Raw genomic sequence first — 22,613 nt, 5'->3', positions numbered from 1 at the left:
ACAAATGGTGCTGAGACAGTTGGATACCACATGCAAAGAATAAAGCTGAACCACTGTCTCCCACCATACACAAAAATTAAATCAAGATGAATCATAGACCTAAATGTAAGAGTTAAAACTATGAAACTCAGAAGAAAACATGAGTTTTGGTTGGGCAGTGATTTCTTAGATGTGCACCAAAAGCTAAAGTGACAAAAGAAAAATTCAAAATTTGGACTACATCAGTTAAAAGTCTTAGACTACTTCAAAGGATACTATCAAGAAAGTGAAAATACAACCCAGAAAGTGGGAGGAAATATTTGCAAATTCTATATCTGATAAGGAACTTGCATCTACAATACATAAAGAACTCTTATAGCTCACTAATAAAAAAAACATAATTAAAAATGAGCAGAGGAGGGGTGCCTGGGTGCCTCAGTTAAGTGTCCAGTTCTTGGTTTCGGCTCACTTTCCGATCTCAGGGTTGTGGGATTGAGCCCCGAGTTGGGCTCCACACTCAGTGCAGGGTCTGCTTGAGATTCTCTCTCCCTCACTTCCTCCTTCCTGCTCAGCCCCTCCCCCTGCTTGTTTGTGCTCTCTCTCTCTAATAAATAAAATCTTAAAAATGAGCAAAGGATTTGAATAGACTTTTCTCCAAAGACGATATGTAAATGGCCAGTAAGCATATGTGAAGATGGTCAACACCATTAGTCATCAGGGAAGGACATGTCATAATTACAAGATACCACTTTACATTCACTCAGATGGATATAATAAAAAAGACAGATAATAACAAGTGTTGAGAAGGATTTGGACCTTTATATTGCTGGTGGGAATGTAAAGTGGTACAGCTGCTTTGGAAAGCAGTTTAGCCCTTCCTCAAAATGTTAAAATTCTAGGTATCATATGACTCAGTAATTCCAATTCTAGGTATATCCAAGAGAAATTAAAACATATCCACATAAAAACTGCACAAATATTCATAGCAGTATTATTTTTTTAAGTTTTTATTTAAATTCCAGTTAGTTAACATACAGTATAATATTAGTTTTAGGTGTACAATATAGTGGTTGAACACTTCCCCATTCAGCACTCGGTGCTCATAACAAGTGCACTCCTTAATCCCCACCACCTGTTTAACTCCTCCCCTCACTCACCACCCCTCTGGTAACCATCAGTTTGTTCTCTATACTTAAGAGTCTGTTTCTTGGTTTGCCTCTTCCCCCCCCCTTTGCTCATTTGTTTTGATTCTTAAATTCCACATATGTGTGACCTCATGGTATTTGTCTGACTGACTTATTTCACTTAGCATAATACTCTTCCAGCTCCATTCATGTCATTGCAAATGGCAAGATTCCATTCTTTTTTATGGCTACTATTCCATCATATATATATAAATATATAAATAAATAAATAAATAAATACATATATACACATACATACATATATATCCCCCATCTCTTCTTATCCATTCATCAGTCAGTAGACACTTGGGCTGCTTCTGAGTAGCAACATTATTTTTAAAGCCAAAATGTAGAAACAACCCAAATGCTGATCAGCTGATGAATAGATAAATAAAATGTGATATGTCCAACAATGGAATTTTTTTTAGTATAGTTGACACACAGTGTTCCATTAGTTTCAGGTATATAGCATAGTAATTCAACTTCTCTATACCTTATGGTATCCTCACCACAAGTGTGGTTACCATGTGTGGCCATACAATGGTATTATAGTTCATTGACTATAATCCCTATACTGTGCCTTTTATTCCCATGACTTATTCATTTCCATAACTGGAGGCTTGTGTTTCCCCCTCCCGTTCACCCATTTACCCCATCCTCCAACCCCCTCCCCTCTGGCAACCATCAGTTCAAACAATGGAATGGTTTTTTGTCTATAAAAAATGAAGTACCAATATAAACTCCCAATAGGGATGATCCTTCAGCACATTATGCTAAGTGAAAGAAGACAGTTACAAAGACCACATGTTAAATGATTCTATTCAGATGAAATGTCCAGAATGGGAAAAATCTGAAGAGACATAAAGTAGATTAGTAGTTACTTAGGGCTGGGGGTGGGGTTAAGGGGTATAGAGTGGAATTTCTTTTGGGAGAAATTGAAATATTCTAAAATTAGGTCATGGTGGTGGTTGTACAACCCTGTGAATTTATTAAAAAAATGAGTCATATACTTTAAGTGGGTGAATTGTATGGTATGTGAATTATATTTCAGTAAAATTGTTTAAAAAAGAAAGTGATAGGTTCATGTGTTAGCGATTCCCAGTAGAACAAAGGATTGTTGGAGTTGGAAGATTCATCTTTGTACGTATTGAAATTACTGCTGATTATGATAGAAATACTATTGGAAAAAGTGACAGCAAGCCTGAAACTAACATCTTCAAAAAATAAGGGAAAATAACCTGAGGGAGAGTAGATTATCGCAACCAGAAGGGGTATGTGGTAGTATAGTTTGATGACATGAGATGTAAAGCTGAGTGCTTTTATGATGGAGAGGGTGTATGTTTTGGAAGGGGAAATGAGGAACATCAAGAACACCTACTTCCATGTTGGAATCCTGAGATACAAGAGGTGTGGAAGAGAAATCACCTGAGAGGAAGTAGGGTCGTCAGGGGATAGTGTATGTTATTAATAGACTTTTATATTAGTCATAAAACAATTTTGAAATATATAGGTAACTTTCTTAATACCTTCAGTTTCCTACATGGGCTTTTTGTTCTGTTACTTTTTTTTAATGCTAATTATACGTATCTTGAAGCTTGAGTCTGTTTTATGAATTACTTAATCAAATTGGTGTTTTTACCGATTTGGCTGTTTGACATTGTTAATGTCCAAGGCTGCATAATTGGTCTGTTCTGATTTATTCATTGTTTTATGATAGAATAGGGGATGTGGATACTTGCCAAGTTGTATTTCTAACTTACAGGAAGTTTGTCACCTCACTAGGCTGATGTCTCTCCAGAAGTCAGAGGGAGTTGATAAGTGGTAATGATTGCTAGTATTCACAGTATGAATATAGGAAGAAAGTGCTCTTTTTCTGTAGGTATTTATCCTTCCTAAGTCTTCCAATAAGCACAGACATCTTTTTTTATGACTGTTCCAGTCAATACCTTGTAAAAAATACTTTAGTTCACTTGAGAAGGTTTCTCAATACAGAAATGTAATTGATTTTGGTAATATGAAATATCCTGGTCATCTTTGAAAAATCAGTCCCTAAAAATAGCACAAAATTTCTTTTTAGCAAGATAATTGGTATGTTGTTAATTATTCATAAAGGTCTTAAAATTTTTGGAGAATCTGATACATAGATCAGTGAATCTAGAGATGTAAAATAATAGGCTTAAATAAAAATTATTCAATAAATAACTCCATGTCTGAACCACTCAATTTTGGCTGCCCCAAAATAAGATTTGTGAAAACTGTAGATTCCATGTGTGCCACTGTTGTAAAGTTATTTAATCCCTTGCTAATATTGTCCACGAAGTTGATTTGGTCGTCAAACTATGTGATTTGAATGGTGACAGTCTTGGATTTTAAAAAGTTATGCATAAAAATACAAAGGCAATACATTTATTACCATCTATTATGGTTCAAGCAGAACTAATACTAAAAATGATCAGACTGGTATGATCATGACATTGACCATTCAGAAAAGATGCTGCTCATTGGATCATATTAGTACTTACTAACAGCCCTGGATCTAGACATTACTTTTGGTGTTTTGTTACCAAATTTAATTTTAATCGTAAGTCTTCACAGTAGATCTTATTTTCTCCATTTTTCAAATGAAAACCCTAAGATGTAAAGAGGTAAATAACTTAGACAAGATCACATAGCAAATTGTTTGAACTAGGATTTGAACATAGTTTTTTCTGGCTCTAAAGTCTGTCATTTTTACTCTTTTACTGCCTTGCTAAACTTAAAACCCACTCTCTACTCTGTCAGGGACTGAGTTCACAGTAGTTTATCACTTGTTTGGAAGAATAGATATTTTGCCAGTTTTAGAATTTTCTGCAAAATAAGCATTGTTTCTATCAATACTTCCTAAACATTTTTCTTTCTTGTTATATATTAGGACGTCTTGCATGGCTGGTATACTTAGTTGGGACAGTTGTTGGAGGAAGGTTAACATATACCAGTACAGATGAACATGATGCTATGGATGGAGAATTATCCTGCCGGTAAGTAATGGCCATAAAATTTACAGAAATTTACGAAGTAGTTAAGAAATTTAGTTATTGAACTGGTATTAAGAGTTAAAACATTTTGTACCTGGCCTTTTGAGGAAGGTATTATTTTCTTTTTATTGGTGAGAAAACCGGGGCGTAGAGGTTAACTGATTTGTAGAAGTCAAATCTCTAGTAAGTATTATAGTCAAATATATTTTAAACTTGTATTCAAATAGTGTGATGAAGATTTAGGTTGCTTTTTATGTCTTAGGACCTGATAAAGCAGGCAAAATTGCTGTGTATTGGGTGGTGGCAAAATTGGGGTGAAGTATATCTGGTCAAAAAGCAATGGATAGTCAATTACCCAATACAAGCTTTATTTATGATTGTTGACTAGATTTTTCACCTCATGACCATAGTCTTAATCAGAGGCAATGAATTACTTAACCTTAACACTGAGGAAAATTCCTACATGTGAATAATACACGTGAGTTGGTTTTCTATATATTTTAATTTATTTTTTATAACATTTTTTCTTTATAACTAAGTAATATATGTTTTTTATTAAACACTTAACTATTTCAAATAAAAAGAAAAGTCATATATTAATTTGGAGATAACTATTTCTGTCATTTTGCTAAATACCTTTGAGTCTTTTTTAATTAATGCTTGAGGGTATATGTACATTATATGTGTCTTTTTTAACATTTTTTGAACAAAAATTATATTATACTATAATACTGTTTTGTAAACTAAAATGGAGATAATAATACCTAATTCATTTTGGGCTATTATAAGGATTAAATGAGTTAATATTTTTAAGATTCTTAGGACAATGCCTGGCAAATAGTAAGCACTGTATTACCAAACACCCCTCTCCCACCAACCCCCCTCCGCAAACACTTTTTTTTTTAAATCAAGCACAATACTATGAACATTTTACTTAGACATTAAATATTCTAAGCTGTACCATAATTTTTTTTTTAAAGATTATTTATTTGAGAGAGACAGAGATAGCAAGAGAGAGCACAGGTGGTGGGGAAGGAGAGGGAGAAGCAGGCTCCCCGGTGAGCAGGGAGCCCAACGTGGGGCTCAATCCAGGACCCTGGGACCATGCTCTGAGCCGAAGGCCGACGCTTAACTGACTGAGCCACCCAGGCACCCCAGCTGTACCATAATTTAAACATACCCCAGTTTTTGGAATTTTAGGTTGTTTCTCAATTTTTCTATATTGTAAACTGCTTTGAGTTGAATGTTCTTTTATTTTTATTTTTTATTTTTTTTTACAGATTTTATTTATTTATTTGACAGAGAGAGTGAGAGAACAGAAGCAGGGGGAACAGTAGAGGGAGAGGGAGAAGCAGACTCCCCGCCAAGCAGGGAGCCTGATGCAGGGCTCGATCCCAGGACCCTGAGATCGTAACCTGAGCCGAAGGCAGACGCTTAACCATCTGAGCCACCCAGGCACCCCAGAGATGGATGTTCTTTTAGTTATATCTTTGTGTAGGTCAAAATAATTTCATTAGAGTTAATTCCTAAAGGCTGAATAGCTGGTTGAATGGTCTGCAGCACTTTAAAGAGTCACCATATGACCTTCTGGAAGAATTGTACCAGTTTATTCTCTGAACTCAGAGGCTCTGAGACTTAACCATTTTTTCTGCAGTTGAACACTAGATAATAGGATTCTTATCTTTGCCAGTTTATAGATAACAAATGCCTTGTCTTAATTTCTATTGCTTTGGTTACAAGTGGTGTCAAATATTTTTTCCATTTCAATTTTTCCCAATTGTATTTTCTCTTTGTGGTTTTTAAATATATATAGATTGTATCATTTAGCTGCTTTTCTTTTGTGATTATCTTTCTTAATTTATCTATAAGAACTCAGGGTATATCAAAATCTTAATATTTAGTATTCATTCTAAAGATGTTTTCTCCATGTTTTTAATTTGTTTTAGAAATTTTTCTTTTAATGGATTTCAATATTTATATATTGAGATCTGTGAATTTTTCCCTTCATATTTTCCCCTTTGTTCATGCTTACTTAGGTTGTTCTACATCTAGATAATAAAAATATTCACCTAGATTTTCTTTTAGTTCTTTTATGGTTTCATGGTTTTTATGGTTTTATGGTTTTTATATTTAATTTTTAATACATTTGACATTTGTTTTATATACTTTTTCCAAAGTTATATTGTGTTAACCAGTTAATGCAAACCCCACCCTTTACTGACTTGAAATGCTGCTTATATCTTTACACAAAATTCTTAGGTCTTTTTCTGAGCCTTTCATTCTTTTCCACTGATCTTAGAAGTCTGTTTTCCTCCCTCTAGAATAGAAATATAAGGGAAGTAGTACATTGCTTCTTATTAAGGCTGTGGTCATGAAGTAAAAAATCTAGTCAATGATCATAAACAAAGCTTGTATTGGGTAACTGACTGTCCATTGCTTTTTGACCAGATATATGTCACCTCAATTTTGCCACCACCCAATGAATACCACTATCACCCTACCAAAGTCCTTAAAATTATTAGACCTAGTTGTGGCATTTTCCTTCTTTACTATTCTTAAATATATCCCTGAGTATTTAATAAATTTGTTGCCATTCTGAATAGAAATTTTCTCTTCATTTCATACTCTTTTTAACCTTTAAACTAGCCCTTGTTTTAGTGAAGCTTGAGTCTGAATGGAACATAAATATTTTTAGCTTTCCTTAGATTTATTTCTAGTATCAAATAACTTTATGAATGGGGGCATTCTTAGAATGCTTTCGTTAATTTTAAACAGTAAATAATTTACCTCTGTGCCATCTTTTAATGTAACATTACATAATTTAGTAAAGTGAAAAGTAAGTATACTTTTTGCTGTAGTTAGTTTGATTTTTGAAAGTTTTCATCATCAAGTAGAGAAATACCCACTGGCATTATTTTCCTGAGAAATATATAACAGGAAATAAACAAAAGCAGGTGTCTGTTTGCTAAGGAAATAAACAAAAGCAGGTGTATTTTTGCCAAGTACAAAATTTTAATTTTTTCTTTAAGCAACAAACATATTTAACTTTAAATAAGATTTGATTTGTGTTTTAGCCATTCCCTAGAAAACAAAGTGTTAGGTGAAGTTTATGGTCTAAGGCTTTATTGGGGGTGGGGAGAACAGTGCATTTTCAAGGAAGAAAAAATGAAGGAAAAGGAAGAGTGAGAGAATAAGAGAAAACAGAGTCAGTGCTCCTAATTCACAGTTCTCATTTTTGCAGATTTGTGTACTTGCTAAAATTTATTTGTAATCCCAAAGCCAATACTCATGGTGCTACTGCAGTCGTTTTTGGATATGTGCTTGGTGGTAAAAAATTTGAGTTGCCTGATACCCACTTTCCCAGCTGAGATTGAACAGATACTCTGCCTTCTTGTTTCTTACTCTCATGCTGTAAATAAGTGTCCCTTTCATTGTGTGTTTAGTGCCATATATCTCACATTTTTGTGCTTTTTGTTAGTGGTTTTGCTGTTTTACAGTGGCCCCTGATATAGTGCTGTAGTGCTTTCTAGTGTTCCTAAGCACAACAACAAAGCTGTAAAGTACCTTACAGAGAGAATGTATATGTTAGGTAAGCCTCATTTAGGCACAACTTGTTGTGCTATTGGCCATGAGTCAATGTTAATGAATCAACAGTATAGTAAATAAGATGTCTTTATTTTATTTATTTATGTATTTATTTATTTATTTATTTATTTATTTTAGGATTTTATTTATTTGACAGAGAGAGAGATCACAAGTAGGCAGACAGGCAGGGAGAGGGAGAGGGAGAAGCAGGCTCCCTGCTGAGCAGGGAGCCCAAAATGGGGCTCGATCCCAGGACACTGGGATCATGACCCGAGCTGAAGGCAGCCACTCAACCAACTGAGCCACCAGGCACCCCTAAATAAGATGTCTTGAAAGAGAAACACAGATAAAACAAAGTTATGTGTTGATTGGTTGATGAAAATATTGTGACCGGAGTTCCTCAGGAACCTAACCCTGTGTCTCCTCTGGGAACTCAGTGGTTCAATATTCACTCATTCACTTTTCACAATGCCTTTTTAGGACATAACTACCATGAATACTGAGAATCACATCTATAAGGTGGTACATCACACACCTGGTTGCTCCGTTATAGGAGTTTTCCCCAGAGGCCACATGAAACCACTGTGTTTGAAAACATTCCATGATGATGTGGGAAGATGGGGGACTGTGGGCAAGCCATTTTTCTATTTCCTTACTTCTGTGTCCCATTTCTTTTTTTTTTCATTAAATTTTTTTAATTTATCAATTTTATACATGTAGATCTAATTCATTCATTTTAATAGTCATACAATATCAATTGAATGAATATGGCACAGTTTATTTCCCTGTTGATAGACATTTGGTATTGTTTCTTTTTTTATTATTATTATGTAATGTTAACCACCATACATTACATCATTAGTTTTTGATGTAGTGTTCCATGATTCATTGTTTGCGTATAACACCCAGTGCTCCATTCAGTACGTGCCCTCTTTAATACCGATCACCAGGCTAACCCATCCCCCCATCCCCCTCCCCTCTAGAACCCTCAGTTTGTTTCTCAGAGTCCATAGTCTCTCATGATTCATCTCCCCCTCCGATTTCCCCCCTTCATTCTTCCCTTCCTGCTATCTTTTTTTTTTTTTAAACATATAATGTATTATTTGTTTCAGAGGTACGGGTGTGTGATTCAACAGTCTTACACAATTCACAGCGCTCACCATAGCACATACCCTCCCCAGTGTCTATCACCCAGCCACCCCATGCCTCCCATCCCCCACCACTCCAGAAACCCTCAGTTTGTTTCCTGAGATTAAGAATTCCTCATATTAGTGTGTCCCATTTCTTATTGAAGTCTACTCCTGGGGTATTTAACTTCTTCATACTTCATAGCTGTGTTCCCTGACCTCTTTGAGGTGCTGTTGGGGAAGCCAGAGCTTCTGTTGGTCCTGCTGAATTGGGACATAGGGGCTGGAACTGTCATAGACCTCTCTTCTCCCCTGGGTGAGGATTTACAGCTGCAGGAACTTTGTGAATTTTTACTGGAGCTATAAGGCAAGTAGTTGAGGCCAGGGGTGGGGTGAGAGGTAGTGGTGAGGTTGGTGGGTATGTAAACAGGGCTAAGCAGATTCAAAGTGGGGCATTGAAAAAACATAAATATGTGTTTTAAAATATTGAGATTTTAAATTGAGTAAGAATGATGTTTTATGTAGAATTTTAAAATACCAATTTCATATGAAGAAGTTCTAAGTAACTGGAACCATAATACTGTTGCCTTCTATGTGTTGTTATATGATACCTTTCTAACTCCTGGGAGAACACTACCAGATTGGAAGATTGTGAAGCTTCTGCCAAAAACCTATATGCTATTTTATCAGGAAAAGGTTAATATTCATAAAAACTCCCAATATTGTGATCATTTTAATTAAAACATGTTACTTAAACATATTTAAATATGCTTCTTTTAACTTAGCAAATAAATTTATTTGTGCTCAGGCTATGCAATTCTAATTAAATAAAAATAATTTTGTAGTCATTTCAGTTTCATTCATCATTACCAGAATGTAAACCTCTTGAGAGTTTACCCAGAGATTTTGTTTTATTCATCCTGTATCCCTTCAGTTTGCTCATGCTAGTAGACTGGCTGCTTCTTTCAGGCTTATTTCTCTTGGTTATGCCACCCTCCATCTCTCCTTGTTTCTCTGACCTGTTCATCTCCCCGTCGTCCCTTATCATTCATTGAAACCTTTGACAGCTAGCTCAGAGTTTTGTTGTCTTCCCCAAACTCTGCTATCTTATGGATGACTTCAACTTCTTTCCCATGAGATCATGTTACTCTACTCTTCTCTATTTATAAGCTTCCAGTGGCTTCCTGTCACACTTGAGACAAATTCCAGCGTCCTGGTCATGGCTCAGAGCTTCCTGTACTACCTCTCTGCCTTTGTTTCCTACCCTTTCTCATTCAGCTCCTGGCCTCCTTGCTGTGCTTTGAGTGTTCCCAATATATCCTCACTTTAGGGCCTTTGCACTTCTCTTCTGCTGGGAATGCTTTCTTCTAAATGTTTATATAGTCCTCCTTCACTTTAGTCAGGTCTCTACACAGCTGTCTCTTCCTGCTCTGACTTCCCAATCCAAAATAACATCCTTATCCTAGTTCATTGTCTTCATAATACTTACTACCTCTTGATGTTTATTTGTTCATTTCACTAGAGTAAGGGAACGAATAAGCTTTATCTGCTTGGTTCACTGCTGTATTTTTATCTCATCTGCCTGGCAAAACCTTAATCCTGAAGGAATTCAGAGTTTTCTCCTATTTGTTGAGTGATAATAAAAGAAATTGTACACCTCTGTATATAGGTACCATTTGTCAATTAAGGTATCATTTTTACCTCAGCTGAGCCCTCAGCATTGCTCAGTGATTCTCTGTTTAGTAATTCTTGTCTTCTGACTTCCAGATACGTGTTGAACTGTTTCACTTACATGTTCTGTAAGTCATGTGTCTTCAATTCAGTAACTAAAACTAAACTCCTCTCTTCCTTCCCCTTCCACTCCTGACTCTCTTCACGTGTTTCATCACCATCCACTCATTTGTCTAAGCCTGCATCCCAGGAGTTATCCTTAACTTTTCCTTTTATCTCTCTCCAACATCCATGTAGTCTTCATCTTCAAATCCTGTCAGTTCTACCTTCTAGTTAGGCCAGTTAGTCAAGTTGTTTCTATCTCCCCTGCCATTTTAGCTCCTATCATCTTTCATATGGGTTCATGCTGCAGTTTTAAATAGATACCTTGCTTCCTCTCTGGCTTTCTGAAGTACAGATCTGATTATGTCAGTGCTTTGCTCAAACTCTGTAATGCTTTCCATTGCTATTGGGATTAAAATCAACGTGGCTCATCAGGTTCTTCATGATCTGGCTCCTGCTTGTCTCATTAGCCTCATCTCCTGCTGCTGATTGCTTTATAGCCATTTAACTTTTTTCAGCTCTTATATGAGCCATGCTTTTTCTTCCCTCTCTAGTTAGACTTTCTCCTTTCTCTCAACACACTCTTTCTTTGTCCTGTTCCATCCTAGAATATTATGAATCTTCGCTAATTTCTTTGTATTGTTTATTCTAGCATTTGTCATTCTTTATTTTAGTGGCTAGTTTTATGTCTTTCCCTGTATAGACTATAGATATCTGGAGGACTGGGAATGTCTATATCTTGTTCACTGTTATATTCTGGACTTCTAATGCACACCTGCCATATAGTAGGCCCTCAAATATTTGTTGACCGAATGAATACTTATTTATTTGGATAGGTAGGGGAATATAAACAACTGAGTATCCAAAATCCATTTCTTTGAATTTGAAATGGTGTGCTTATACTTGGACCAAATTATTTAATGATGTATTTGTCTTTTTATTCCCTCTGTACTCTTTACCAAAAATAATTTAACAAAATGAAAAAAATGTAGGACAATAAATTGAAACTGAAAGTGAATATTATATATGCAATACAAGCTTTGGTCTTAAGTACTTTTCAAGGTGGCCACAGATCTTTGAAGGGTACTGTGGCAGAGACTACTAGCTGTACAGTGTCTCTTCCTCCCTTCTTTTGAAGTAATAGGATATCTGATTCTTTTGCCAGGCATGTGGCTACCTGAATAAAGACTAGATTTACTAGACTCTCTTGCAGCTAGGTGTGGTTAAGTGATTGTGTTCTAGGCAGATGTGGTATGTGCAAGACATGGACAAAATGGGTGGATCTGAAGTACCCATCATCAACCAGAAAGTGATTGTGTGAATGGAGGCAAGTATAACAACACGATGAAAGGCACCTGATTCTCTGGCACACCCGTGGACCACTAGCTAGTCCTGGAGCGCTGTCTTAGATATTTGCCTGAGAGAGAAATAAATATCTATATTGTTTAAGCCATGATTATTTGGACGTTAGGCTGTTACAGCTGAACTTCTTGTACAGCTACCAAAACTTCTTTGACAAATGGATCCTGGACCCTGCTGGGGACTCTTTCCTGCTTTCCTGCTGGGATGCCATTTCCTCTTAGGCAAATGCAAATCACCAGCTTCCCTTGAGTTATAAAGGCATCCCAACAAACTGTCTTCTGGTTTCACATCTTCCTAGGGTTTTGGAATGTATGTTATAAAAAGGAAATAAAAGTAAAGGAGCAAGTACATAGAATCAACAAAGAGCTAGAGTAGGAAAAGGGAGGTCCCACTCAGTAAAGAATTAAAAAAAAAAAGATATGTCTATTTAAGTCACGTGAAATATCACCTGGATCTAGACATAGTGTGAGGCATATATCTATTTATTTAAAAATTACTCCAACTATCTGCTAATTCAGAAATACCCAGACTGAAAGTCAGCTTTGTCACTCCTCTCAAAATTATAGAACAGACACATCTTAGGGAAAAAAAAACTCTAGCAACCTGGCTACAGTAATCTAATTCTTAAATTTGTTCTTCAGTAAGTTTCCCTTCATAAATTTTAATGGTATTAAAGATATTTGGTAAATGAAGGTTACTTTTAAATAATATAGGAAATCATAACCATAAAATGGTTTTCAACATATTATTTCATAACACTTTGGCAACAAGGACCAACTTTTTTCTTTTTTTTTCATTATTTCTTAAAGATTGTTATTTATTTATTTATTTTGACAAAGGGAGTGCAAGGAGGAGCAGAGGGGGAGTGAGAGGGACAAGCAGATTTCCCTCTGAGTTCAGAGCCTGACTTGGGGCTCAATCCCAGGACCCCAAGATCATAACCTGAGCTTATCCCAGAAACCAACAGTCAGACGCTTAACTGACTCAGCCATCCAGGCGTCCCACAAGTCCCAACTTTTTAAAAGTTCATACACTATAACCTAGACACTCTGTAGAATTCTTTGGAAGTAGGGAAGAGGGCAATAGTTATATTTCCCTGAAATATGAATTTACATTCAGAATGAGATGCTTAAATTTTGAGATAGTCTTTAATATTTTATATCCATTAAAAATAATGTTTTGGAAAAATATTAAATAATATGAAAAAGATAATTGATCAAGATATATTTATTGGGACTGATCGCCGGAATAGAACACAAGGTCCGGTAAAGTAATCTGAATGCATAAATGAACCCAGTGTATATGATAAGGGATTTGGTTGAAATGGTGAGTAAAAGATAGACTATATAAGAAAGAAATGGTGTTGAAGCACCTGGCTAAAATGGGGAAAATGGGAAAAAATGTTGATCCATACCTCACAAAATGTGTTCAAGATAAGTTCAAATGTGTCAGAGAGGTAAATGTAAAAAAAAAAAAAACAAAAAAAACCCCTCAGATTTAGCTAAGACCTTGTTAGTATGCATAATCCATTTAAAAAATTGATGAAAGGGGTGCCCAGGTGGCTCAGTCGGTTAAGCATTGAACTCTTGGTTTTGGCTCAGATCATGATCTTGTGGGTGGTGAGATTGAGCCCCAAGTCTGGCTCTGCACTTAGCGGGGGGTCTGCTTGAAGATTCTCTCCCTCTGCACTCACCCCCCACTCATGTGTTCTCTCTCTAAAAGAAATAAATAAATCTTTAAAAAATGAGTGAAAATTTTATATAACAAAACTTCTCCGTAGCATTAAAAAACACCATAATCAAAGTCAAGAGACAAATGAAAACTGAGGAAAAATATTTACAGCTGAATCAAAGGCAAAGGACTCAGTTTTCTAATATATAAAGAATTTGTAGAAATCAACAATAAAAAGACAACCCAGTAGGAAGAATTGGCAAAGGATATGGACAAATATGTCACAGACAAGGACATATATATGCCTTAAAAACATGGAAAAATTTAAACCTCACATACATGAAAGAGTGCAAAATAAAACTGCACTGAGATGCCATTTTTCAGATTTCAATGAATTTTAGAGTTTCTTATCATCTGAATTATCTGAGTGTATATAGACACTTATAGACTGATGATAAGAATATAAATTGTTTCAATTTCTATGGAGAGCAATTTATTAATAGGATCAACAGTATACAAATTTATGTTCTTTAAACTAGTGGTTTTACTTTTAGAAGTGTGTGTTATAATTACAGGTGTGAAAATGATGTGTACAAGATGGTTAATTGCAGCATTTTTGCAACAGCAAAAAATTTTAAGCCGTGCCCATGTGTAGGAGAATGTTTGAAAATATAATGGTATATTCATGTAATAAAATGTTAAACAACTGCAATAGAGAATGAGGAAGTTCTTAATGGCTGACATGGAGAGATCTGTAAGATAGTTAAATGGAAAAGGCTAGGTTTGGAATCATAAGTATAGTATGTTCCATATGTTGAAAGGAGTTGGGAGGAGAATATATAGTCATATTTCCCTGTATATACATTTAAAAAAATCTCTAGAAGGTCATATAAACTGTTAACAGCATATGTATATGTTCCTGTGTGCATGCACGGAAGGAAGTGTACAGGTCGGGGCTAGACATAGCTGCCTTTGTGCAGTTAGAAAAAAGAAGAAAAAGGTGCTGGTCCTCAACAACCTCTACATCTTGGCCTTTAAAAAAGATGATTCTAATAAGCTGATTTTGTTAACATCAGGCACTTGGCAGCCATCCACTGGAAATTTTTAATGAAAATAGGTAATACAAGCATTTCTCTTTTGAAAACTCTAGACTGAGCTTTTCATTATATTGAATTACATTTTTTCTCTAGGAAATTTGACTTAACCTTCAGTTAATTTATGATTATCTTAATAATAGTTGTGTACTTGTATTAAAAATACTTGATTTTATTAAGATCACCTTGTAAATTATTCCAGATAAAATTTTTATTTTTCATTGAAAATATGACCCCCAAATATATAATTATATAAAAATATAAGGTTTATTGAAAAAGTAAAATACAAAACTATACATTCAATATCATTTTTCTTTTACCAAAATTTTATATAGATATATTAATTTATATCTGTATATGTTATATATAGTTATAGGTATTTACTTATATGTATGCATAATATTTATATGTGTATGTCATGCATTTATATATAAATTTTTAATGAAATAATAAGTATGTCCTTGTAGGTTTCTGTGTATGTACACGTATGTGTATGTCTTAGGAAAAAGACTAGAAGGAATTAGGGACTTAGACCAAATTGTAGTATCTCATAGTACTCTCTTAGTAGTAAGATTTCAGATGTTTTTAAAAATATTACCTTTATATGCTTTTGTATTTTTCGACATTTTACAGTGATTATATATTATATTACACTGACAATAAATGTTTTAATGTTGTTTCTCCAAGAACTTTTACTGAAGCTTTTTTTCTCCTTCATGAAAAGAGTTTTTCAGCTTATATCTTTAATGGATACCGGATTGCCTCAGTGTTCTAATGAGAAAATAGAGCTTGCAATTCTGTGGTTCTTGGATCAGTTTCGTAAAACGTATGTTGGCGATCAACTTCAAAGAACCTCAAAGGTAGGTTTTTACTAGAGATTTTTTTTAAAAATGTTACCGAAAATGAAGAGAGATGTTCACAAATAGTAGCTTTAAGCTGAATGATATATTTAGGTAATTTCTACCTAAGAAATTTAATTGATCAATTGAAATCGATTGATTAATTGGCACTGAAGGCAACGTGAGATTAATTTGCTTGTTTTATGTCTAGATTTACCATTTTCTTTGAAGATTGGCAGAGTTAGTGAATATTTTTTATGTGACTAGTCATTAAATAATTAAGATTATTTTAAACACTTTAATAGATTTTGCCCTATATTTTTTTCAAGGTTTAAAACAAAAGATTTACTCTTTTAGGAGTTCTGGGATTTTTTGGGCACTTATTTTTGTGGTTTCCAGTAAATTTTTCGCTCATTGCTTGGCATTTTTACATGATAACTGATGAGGACCTGGAGAGCTAGACATGTCTTTGAGAGACCACAGTTAAATCACCTTAACATAGAAGACACTCGTAGTATGATGATTGAAAGTTTAGCATCAACAAATTTAGATGAATTGACCTTAAGACATAATGAGGGATTAGTGAGGGCATTTATGTGAACCCTAACCGGATATTTAGTAGTACTTGTGACACTGAGTAAGATCTATGAGGTTTTCTTCTTCTGAAATAGTAACTCTTTCCAAGCCTTCTCTGTAAGAAGTCCTAAGGATAGTCTTATCTCCTTTGGATTTATAGCTTCTGTTAGTAACATTGAAGGATTTCTTACTTGAAATATTTAGAATAAGCTTTTTATATTGAACTGTGCTTTTTTTCCCCATGGGAAATTTAGCATAACCTTCAATATGTTTATGATTTTCTGTTCATAATAGTTGTATAATAGTGGGAAAAATTTTTGTTTGATTTTGTTAATATCATCCTTTAGTTTATCTTTGCTTTTTAAGAAAATGATATAGCTTGATGCGTCCTTTGTCAAATATATTGTGATATTTTATTGCCATTTCAATAAAATTTTCTTAGAATTTAGGTGCCATTGAACGAGACCATTAGGGAGAAAAAGGAGTAAGTAGAAATAAATGTTTTAGTTTGATAGTAAGACACATTAGAGTCAGACAAAAATTACATGATATGAAATTTATACAGGGTACCTCTTTCTAAAATCCCAGTTGTGTTACTTGAAGGCTGAGAATAAATCGAACTATGATAAATTGTCTTATTTTAAATGTACTCAGAGAGTTTGATATTTTGCTTTCACAAAAGTGAATACTCTTCAGACATTACTAATCCAGTATTTGTTTGGTCTGGGTCTTAAATCAGAATAGTACAACATGGAGTGAAAAGCCTTCATATTAATTGTATTTAAAATACTTGGAAAATGATATGTAAAATGACACTAGTTGTTCACATCAATGGGATTTAGAAATTTTTTTCCAAAATTTTTATTTGTATTAAAAAAAGAAGAAAAAATATATATGGGAGTTTTAGATATCAAGAAACAGGTCACAGAAAAATACAGACATATTTATATATCTTTTAATACAAAGTAATTGTGGAAAAAAGTAAATTATAGAAGGTCAGTTTTTCTTTTTTGAAAGAGCTTACATATTAGGAAAAAATGAACATATCATCAGACTGGTATTGATTCTTTCATTATAATTTAACATTTTTGGTGTATGCACCTAATGCTGTTTTTTTCAAAGAGTGTTTAGTCCTACAGTGACTTTATTTCTAAGGCATTCCTGCTGCACAGTCCTAAAGGGAAGCCAGAGCTTTCTGCTTTCCTTTTCTCTGGCTTGTCTGCCAATCTGCCTTTATAGGAGCCTCGAGGAGGTTTTTGGGGGGGGGTCCTTGATAACGTGCCCTGGCACTCCTCTAGGAACTCTTCACACTCCTTCTAGTCCTTACAGTAACCCTGCAAGGTTGGTATTATTTTGTTGTTTGCTTTTTCAAAGTTGGTATTATGGTTCCCATTTTACAAATGAAACAGACCATCTAAGACATTTATTAAGTTCTCTACAACTAGTTTTCTGGCAACCAACCAAGGAAGACCAGATGGAAAATATTTTTTTGGGGGTGAGTATATTGTCACATTCCAAACTGTGGCAAAAAAAAGGGGAGAGTGTTAGATACTAGTAGGCAAAAAATATTTAGTGTGCACTTATTTTTTTTATCAGGAACTGTACTAAACACTCTTAAGCATTATCTCATTTAATTCAATCATACAGAGCATGACTTACAAAGTTCTTCCCAGTCTTTTTTCTACGTATGTCACCAGTTTCATGTTCAGTCCTTCATACTTGTACTGCATACTTTATGTGTACTAAACTTTTTTCAGCTCCTTCAACAGTTTATTTTCTCTGCCGATTCTGGGTCTTTGGACAAAATGTTTCCTCTGCCTAGAACATTATTTATTTTAAATCAAATTTCCACCTGCCTTACTCTCCTGACTCCTGCTTTTTCTTTCACATCAGATACCCCATCCTTTAGGATGACCTCCTTAAATTCTGGAAGAGTTCCTTTTTCTCTGCGTTCTCTAGCACCCTATTTTAGCATTATTACCCTGCATTGTAATTGTTTGTTAGCAAAACATATATTGACTATAATTTGGGTTAGGACTGTCTCTGCCTTTTTTATTATCACTTCCAAGTGCCCGGCATATTGCTCATATGCTTTCTGCTAGATAATGGTTGAATGTATTTATTTAGTAGAATTCCATAGGTTTTGGGCCTAGATCTCATGCATAATACATTCATGTGATAAAGGCTATGTTCTTGAGTTGGAAAATGATGCTGACTTTAGTGAAATTTTAAAGAAGGTATACTGCTAAGCATCTTTAAGCAAATTTTTACATATGCATAAGTGCTTCAGGAACCCAGGTGGAATCATTGAGGAATCCTAAGTGATGTATAAAATAGAAGTATGTGCTATAAATGAGAAAGAAGAGTCATAAATGGTAGCTGTAGGCATTTATTGAAGAAATAGTCTGTGTCCAGGATTTCACATAGCACTTGACAGGCATCTAATTTCACCTCACAGAGACCGGTGGGAATAGTTGTTTTTATTAACACTCTACCCACCCCTTCTTACAGATTTGGAAACTGAGGTTTGGAATGGTTAATTAATGTGTTTAAGTGGTTGAATCTGGATTTGAACCCAGGATACCTGATAACAGAGCCTGTGTTGCTGATCACTTTGCTGCATTGCCTCCTGCTGGATCTTTAATATTAAACAGGTCTTTCAGTCTCAGTAGGTCTTACTTAATCTCCTGAAACCCATTCCACCTATTGTCCAGTTTTGAGGAGGAATGACTGTGAACCCAAAATTTCCACTTTGTTCTTACTTCTTATATCTGATCTGTCACCTAATCTTGCTGATTTTATTTTCTTAATCTCTCTCAGCTTCACTCTTTTCTCAGGCCCTCAGGTTTTATCCTTATTGGTACTGCTTGTCATTTCTCACTGGACTTCAAAAGTCTTCTGACTGTCCTCTTTGTTTCCTTTTTTGCCTTTTCCCCACTTCAGTCCATTTTCCATACTGCCACCAAAGTCATCTTTTCTTCAGTAGAAAACCAGAGAGAATAATGTAAGGAACACTCATACACCCACCATACAGCTTTGTCAGATCTGAATGCTTTGCTGTATTTGCTTCAGATCTGTATATTTTTAAATGAAACATTAATGGCCTGTTCTTGCTCTGATTCTGCCCCCAAAGTAACCATTATCCTAAATTTAGTGTTATTTTCATGCATGATTTTCTTCTATTCCCACGTTTCTATGTATTTATAACAAAACATAGCACTGTTAACTTTATAGAAAATTAGTATGCAGAAACTTGCCGTTTTTGATCAACATTATTTTTGAGATTTATTCATGGTGATACATATAGTCCTAATTTATTTTAGTTATTGAATGGTATTACAATATATTACTCTGCCATTACATACTCGTTTCTCTGTTAATATATGTTAGATTGTTTCCAGTTTTAAAGATTCTAGAAAATCCTGCAGTAAACATCCTAATACCTTTTCCTCATTCATGTGTATGAGTGTCTTGAAGGTAAATACTGGGAGTGGAATTGGTGGGCTGTAGACTACATATCTTCAGCTTTACAAGATATTATCAAGTTGCCCTCCTAAGTGTTTGGATAGTTTATTCTCCCTCTCCCAGCACAGTATGTGTTGCCGTATGTTGTCTCAATGCTTGTTTTTGTCAGACTTTAAAATTTGCAGAATTTCTCTGCTTGAAATTCTTACTGGTTTCTCATTATGTATCAGATAAGCTCCTTATTATGGTCAGGTTTTTCCTACCTTTGCAACCTTTTCTTTTGACACTGCATTCTACTATGTGACCTGTTTTGTGTGTGCTACACTTCTTTCCCTCTTGCCTATTCCTACTTATTATCCAATGAATATTAATAAGTAACCACTGCATATTAAGACCAGGGATAAATGGCAAATGGGATGGTCCATCTCTCCACTAAGTTTGTAATTAAAGAGGAAGATGGGCAAATGAAAAATAATAAAATTTACCCCCACTTATATATTGAAATGGTATATAAATAAGGAAAAGTCAGACTGTTACATAAAGGATGCTAGACTTTTGGTTATATCTATGTAAAAATTTGGATTATTATTTCACAGCATACAAAAATCAAATCTAAGTTAGTCAGTGAATCTTAGTGTGAAAAGCAGGAGATTGTGATTTAGGGATAGGAAGGATTTTTTTTTTTAAGGCCTAAAAAAGCCCAAACTCTAAATGCAAAGGTTGATTAATTCTACCCATATTAAAAATAAAAATTTCTGCAGCTCAAAATACACAAACAAAATAAAAAGACAAGCTAGAGATAGGATAAGACCCTATACTTACCTTAAAGAGAATCAATATTCAGTTATATAAACAATTTCTGTGAATCAATAAGAGAAAAACAGCCTAATAGAAAAATGGGCCAAAGATATGAATAAACAATTTATGAAAGAGGAAATCATAGTTTCTAATCAACATGAAAAAATGTTCGTCCTTTCATGGACTTAGGTGAGATACCATATCATACCTGTTAGCTGGAGACAGTTAAAAAGTCTGATGAAAGCATGTATTTGTGAGGAAGTAAAATAGGAAATACTCCTATACACTTCTAGTGGAATCCAAACCAGTAAAATGTTTTTGGAAAATAGTTTAGCAATATTTTGGAAAGTTGAAAATACATATATCTTGGACTAGGTGAAAAATGTAAAACGTCATTGAAAGAAATGAAATGAGGCCTAAATAAATAGACATATACCATATTTATGAATTGGAAGACTCAATATTGTTAAGATATGTTAAGTAAAGTAAGGTATGATAACAATATGTCATCAAATAGAGAATTTCAATAGAGATAGTAATTATTAAAAATAGAAAAAAATAGAAATTCTGTAGTTGAAAAGTACAATAATTAAAAATGAAAAGTTCACTAGAAGGCCTCAACAGTATATTTAAACTGACAGAAGAAAAAGTTAACAAACTTGAGGATAGCGTCTTAAGCATCTGCCTTCAGCTCAGATAGTGATCTCTGAGTTCTGAGATCAAGCCCTGAGATGGGCTCCATGCTCAGCGGGGAATCTGCTTGAGATTCTCTCTCTCCTCTCCCTCTGCCCCTCCCCCACTCCCTTGCGTGCATTCTCTTTCAAATAAACAAATCTTTAAAAAAATAAATAAATAGAGCAATAATGGCTTAAAACTTATCACATTTGATGAAAAACATTGCACATCAAAGAAGTACAACAAAGGTCCACATTAAAAATACATCATAGTAAAGATACTGAAAGAGAAAATGTTGATAGCAGCAAGAGAAAAAATATCATCAGTTACCAGAAGGGAGGAAGGTGGGGGGATAGGTTAAATAGGTGATGGGGATTAAAGAATGCACTTGTGATGAGCACTGGGTGATGTATGGAAGTGTTGAATAAAAACTTAAAGAAAAAGAAAACTACTCATTACATGGAAGGGGACACCAATTAGATTAACAGCTGATTAGTCTTTAGAAACAGCAGAGGTAGGAAGACAGTTGGACGACATGGTCAAAGTGCTGAACCGGTAACCAAGAATTCCCTGTCCAGCAAAACTATCTTGGAAAATAAAAGACATTACCAGGGAAACAAAAACAGAGAATTCATTGCTTTCAAAGCTGCCTTCTAAGAAATACTAATGGAAGTACTTTAAGCTGAAAGCAAGTGACCTGAGATAAATCCACATGAAAAAGCAACACTCAATTATATATAAAATAAGCTCCTTATTATGGTCAGTGAAGGTAATTAAGCAATTATAAAATACAGTACTTTTTCTCTTAACTGATTTAAAAAGCAATTGTATAAGGCAATTACATATTTTATGCACATATACACTGTACTGATGGCATATAACATATGTAATATGTAATATATTTGCCAATAACAGCATAAAGAAGATAAGTGGAGCAAAGTTGGGGGCTAAGGAAATGACACAAGATGGCAGCTCAAATCCACAAGAACCAATAAAAAAGAACCAGAAATGGTAAATAAGAAAGCTGATATAACAGACACTTTAGACATATGTTTTTTCTCTCTTTCTCTCAACTTCATTAAAAGATGTAAAATTAAATGAAGAAATAATTATCATGATTTATTGTTGGATTTATAATATATAAAGATGTAATGTATTTTATCATATAATAACAATAATATTACAGAAAGGGAGAAAAAGGAATAGAGCTATATAGGAATAACATTTCTTTATCTTTTGGAATTAAGTTAGTATAAATCTGAGGTAGATTCTGATAAGATGAATATGGTGAGTCCTAGGGAAACTACCCAGAAAGTAACTAAAAAATATATAGTAAAAAAAATTATTAAAGTTATTAAAATGTTACACTAGAACATATTCATTTAATGTAGAAGCAGCACAGGAAGGCTAGAGAAAAAAAAAGTGACAGAAATGAGGGACATAGATCTTACAGTATAAATAATAACATTAA

General features: G+C 34.4%; 1 protein-coding gene across 3 annotated transcripts in view; it reads left to right on the top strand.

The window, feature by feature from the left end:
• Positions 1-22,613, top strand: part of RANBP17 (RAN binding protein 17) — a 321,533-nt gene that overhangs the window by 56,670 nt on the left and 242,250 nt on the right. For all 3 annotated transcript variants that reach the window (XM_028102719.1, XM_028102718.1, XM_028102721.2), the window contains 2 exons: positions 4,075-4,180; positions 15,514-15,649. In XM_028102719.1, coding sequence (XP_027958520.1) covers positions 4,075-4,180; positions 15,514-15,649 — 242 coding nt within the window. The remainder of the gene's footprint in view (positions 1-4,074; positions 4,181-15,513; positions 15,650-22,613) is intronic.

This window comes from Eumetopias jubatus, unplaced genomic scaffold (genome assembly GCF_037043125.1).
Source record: "Eumetopias jubatus isolate StellerSeaLion01/CBP00866 unplaced genomic scaffold, mEumJub1_p1.0 scaffold_5, whole genome shotgun sequence".
Taxonomy (NCBI): domain Eukaryota; kingdom Metazoa; phylum Chordata; class Mammalia; order Carnivora; family Otariidae; genus Eumetopias; species Eumetopias jubatus.
The sequence above is the reverse complement of the archived record's forward strand: the minus strand, read 5'-3'. Positions and strand labels throughout refer to the sequence as shown.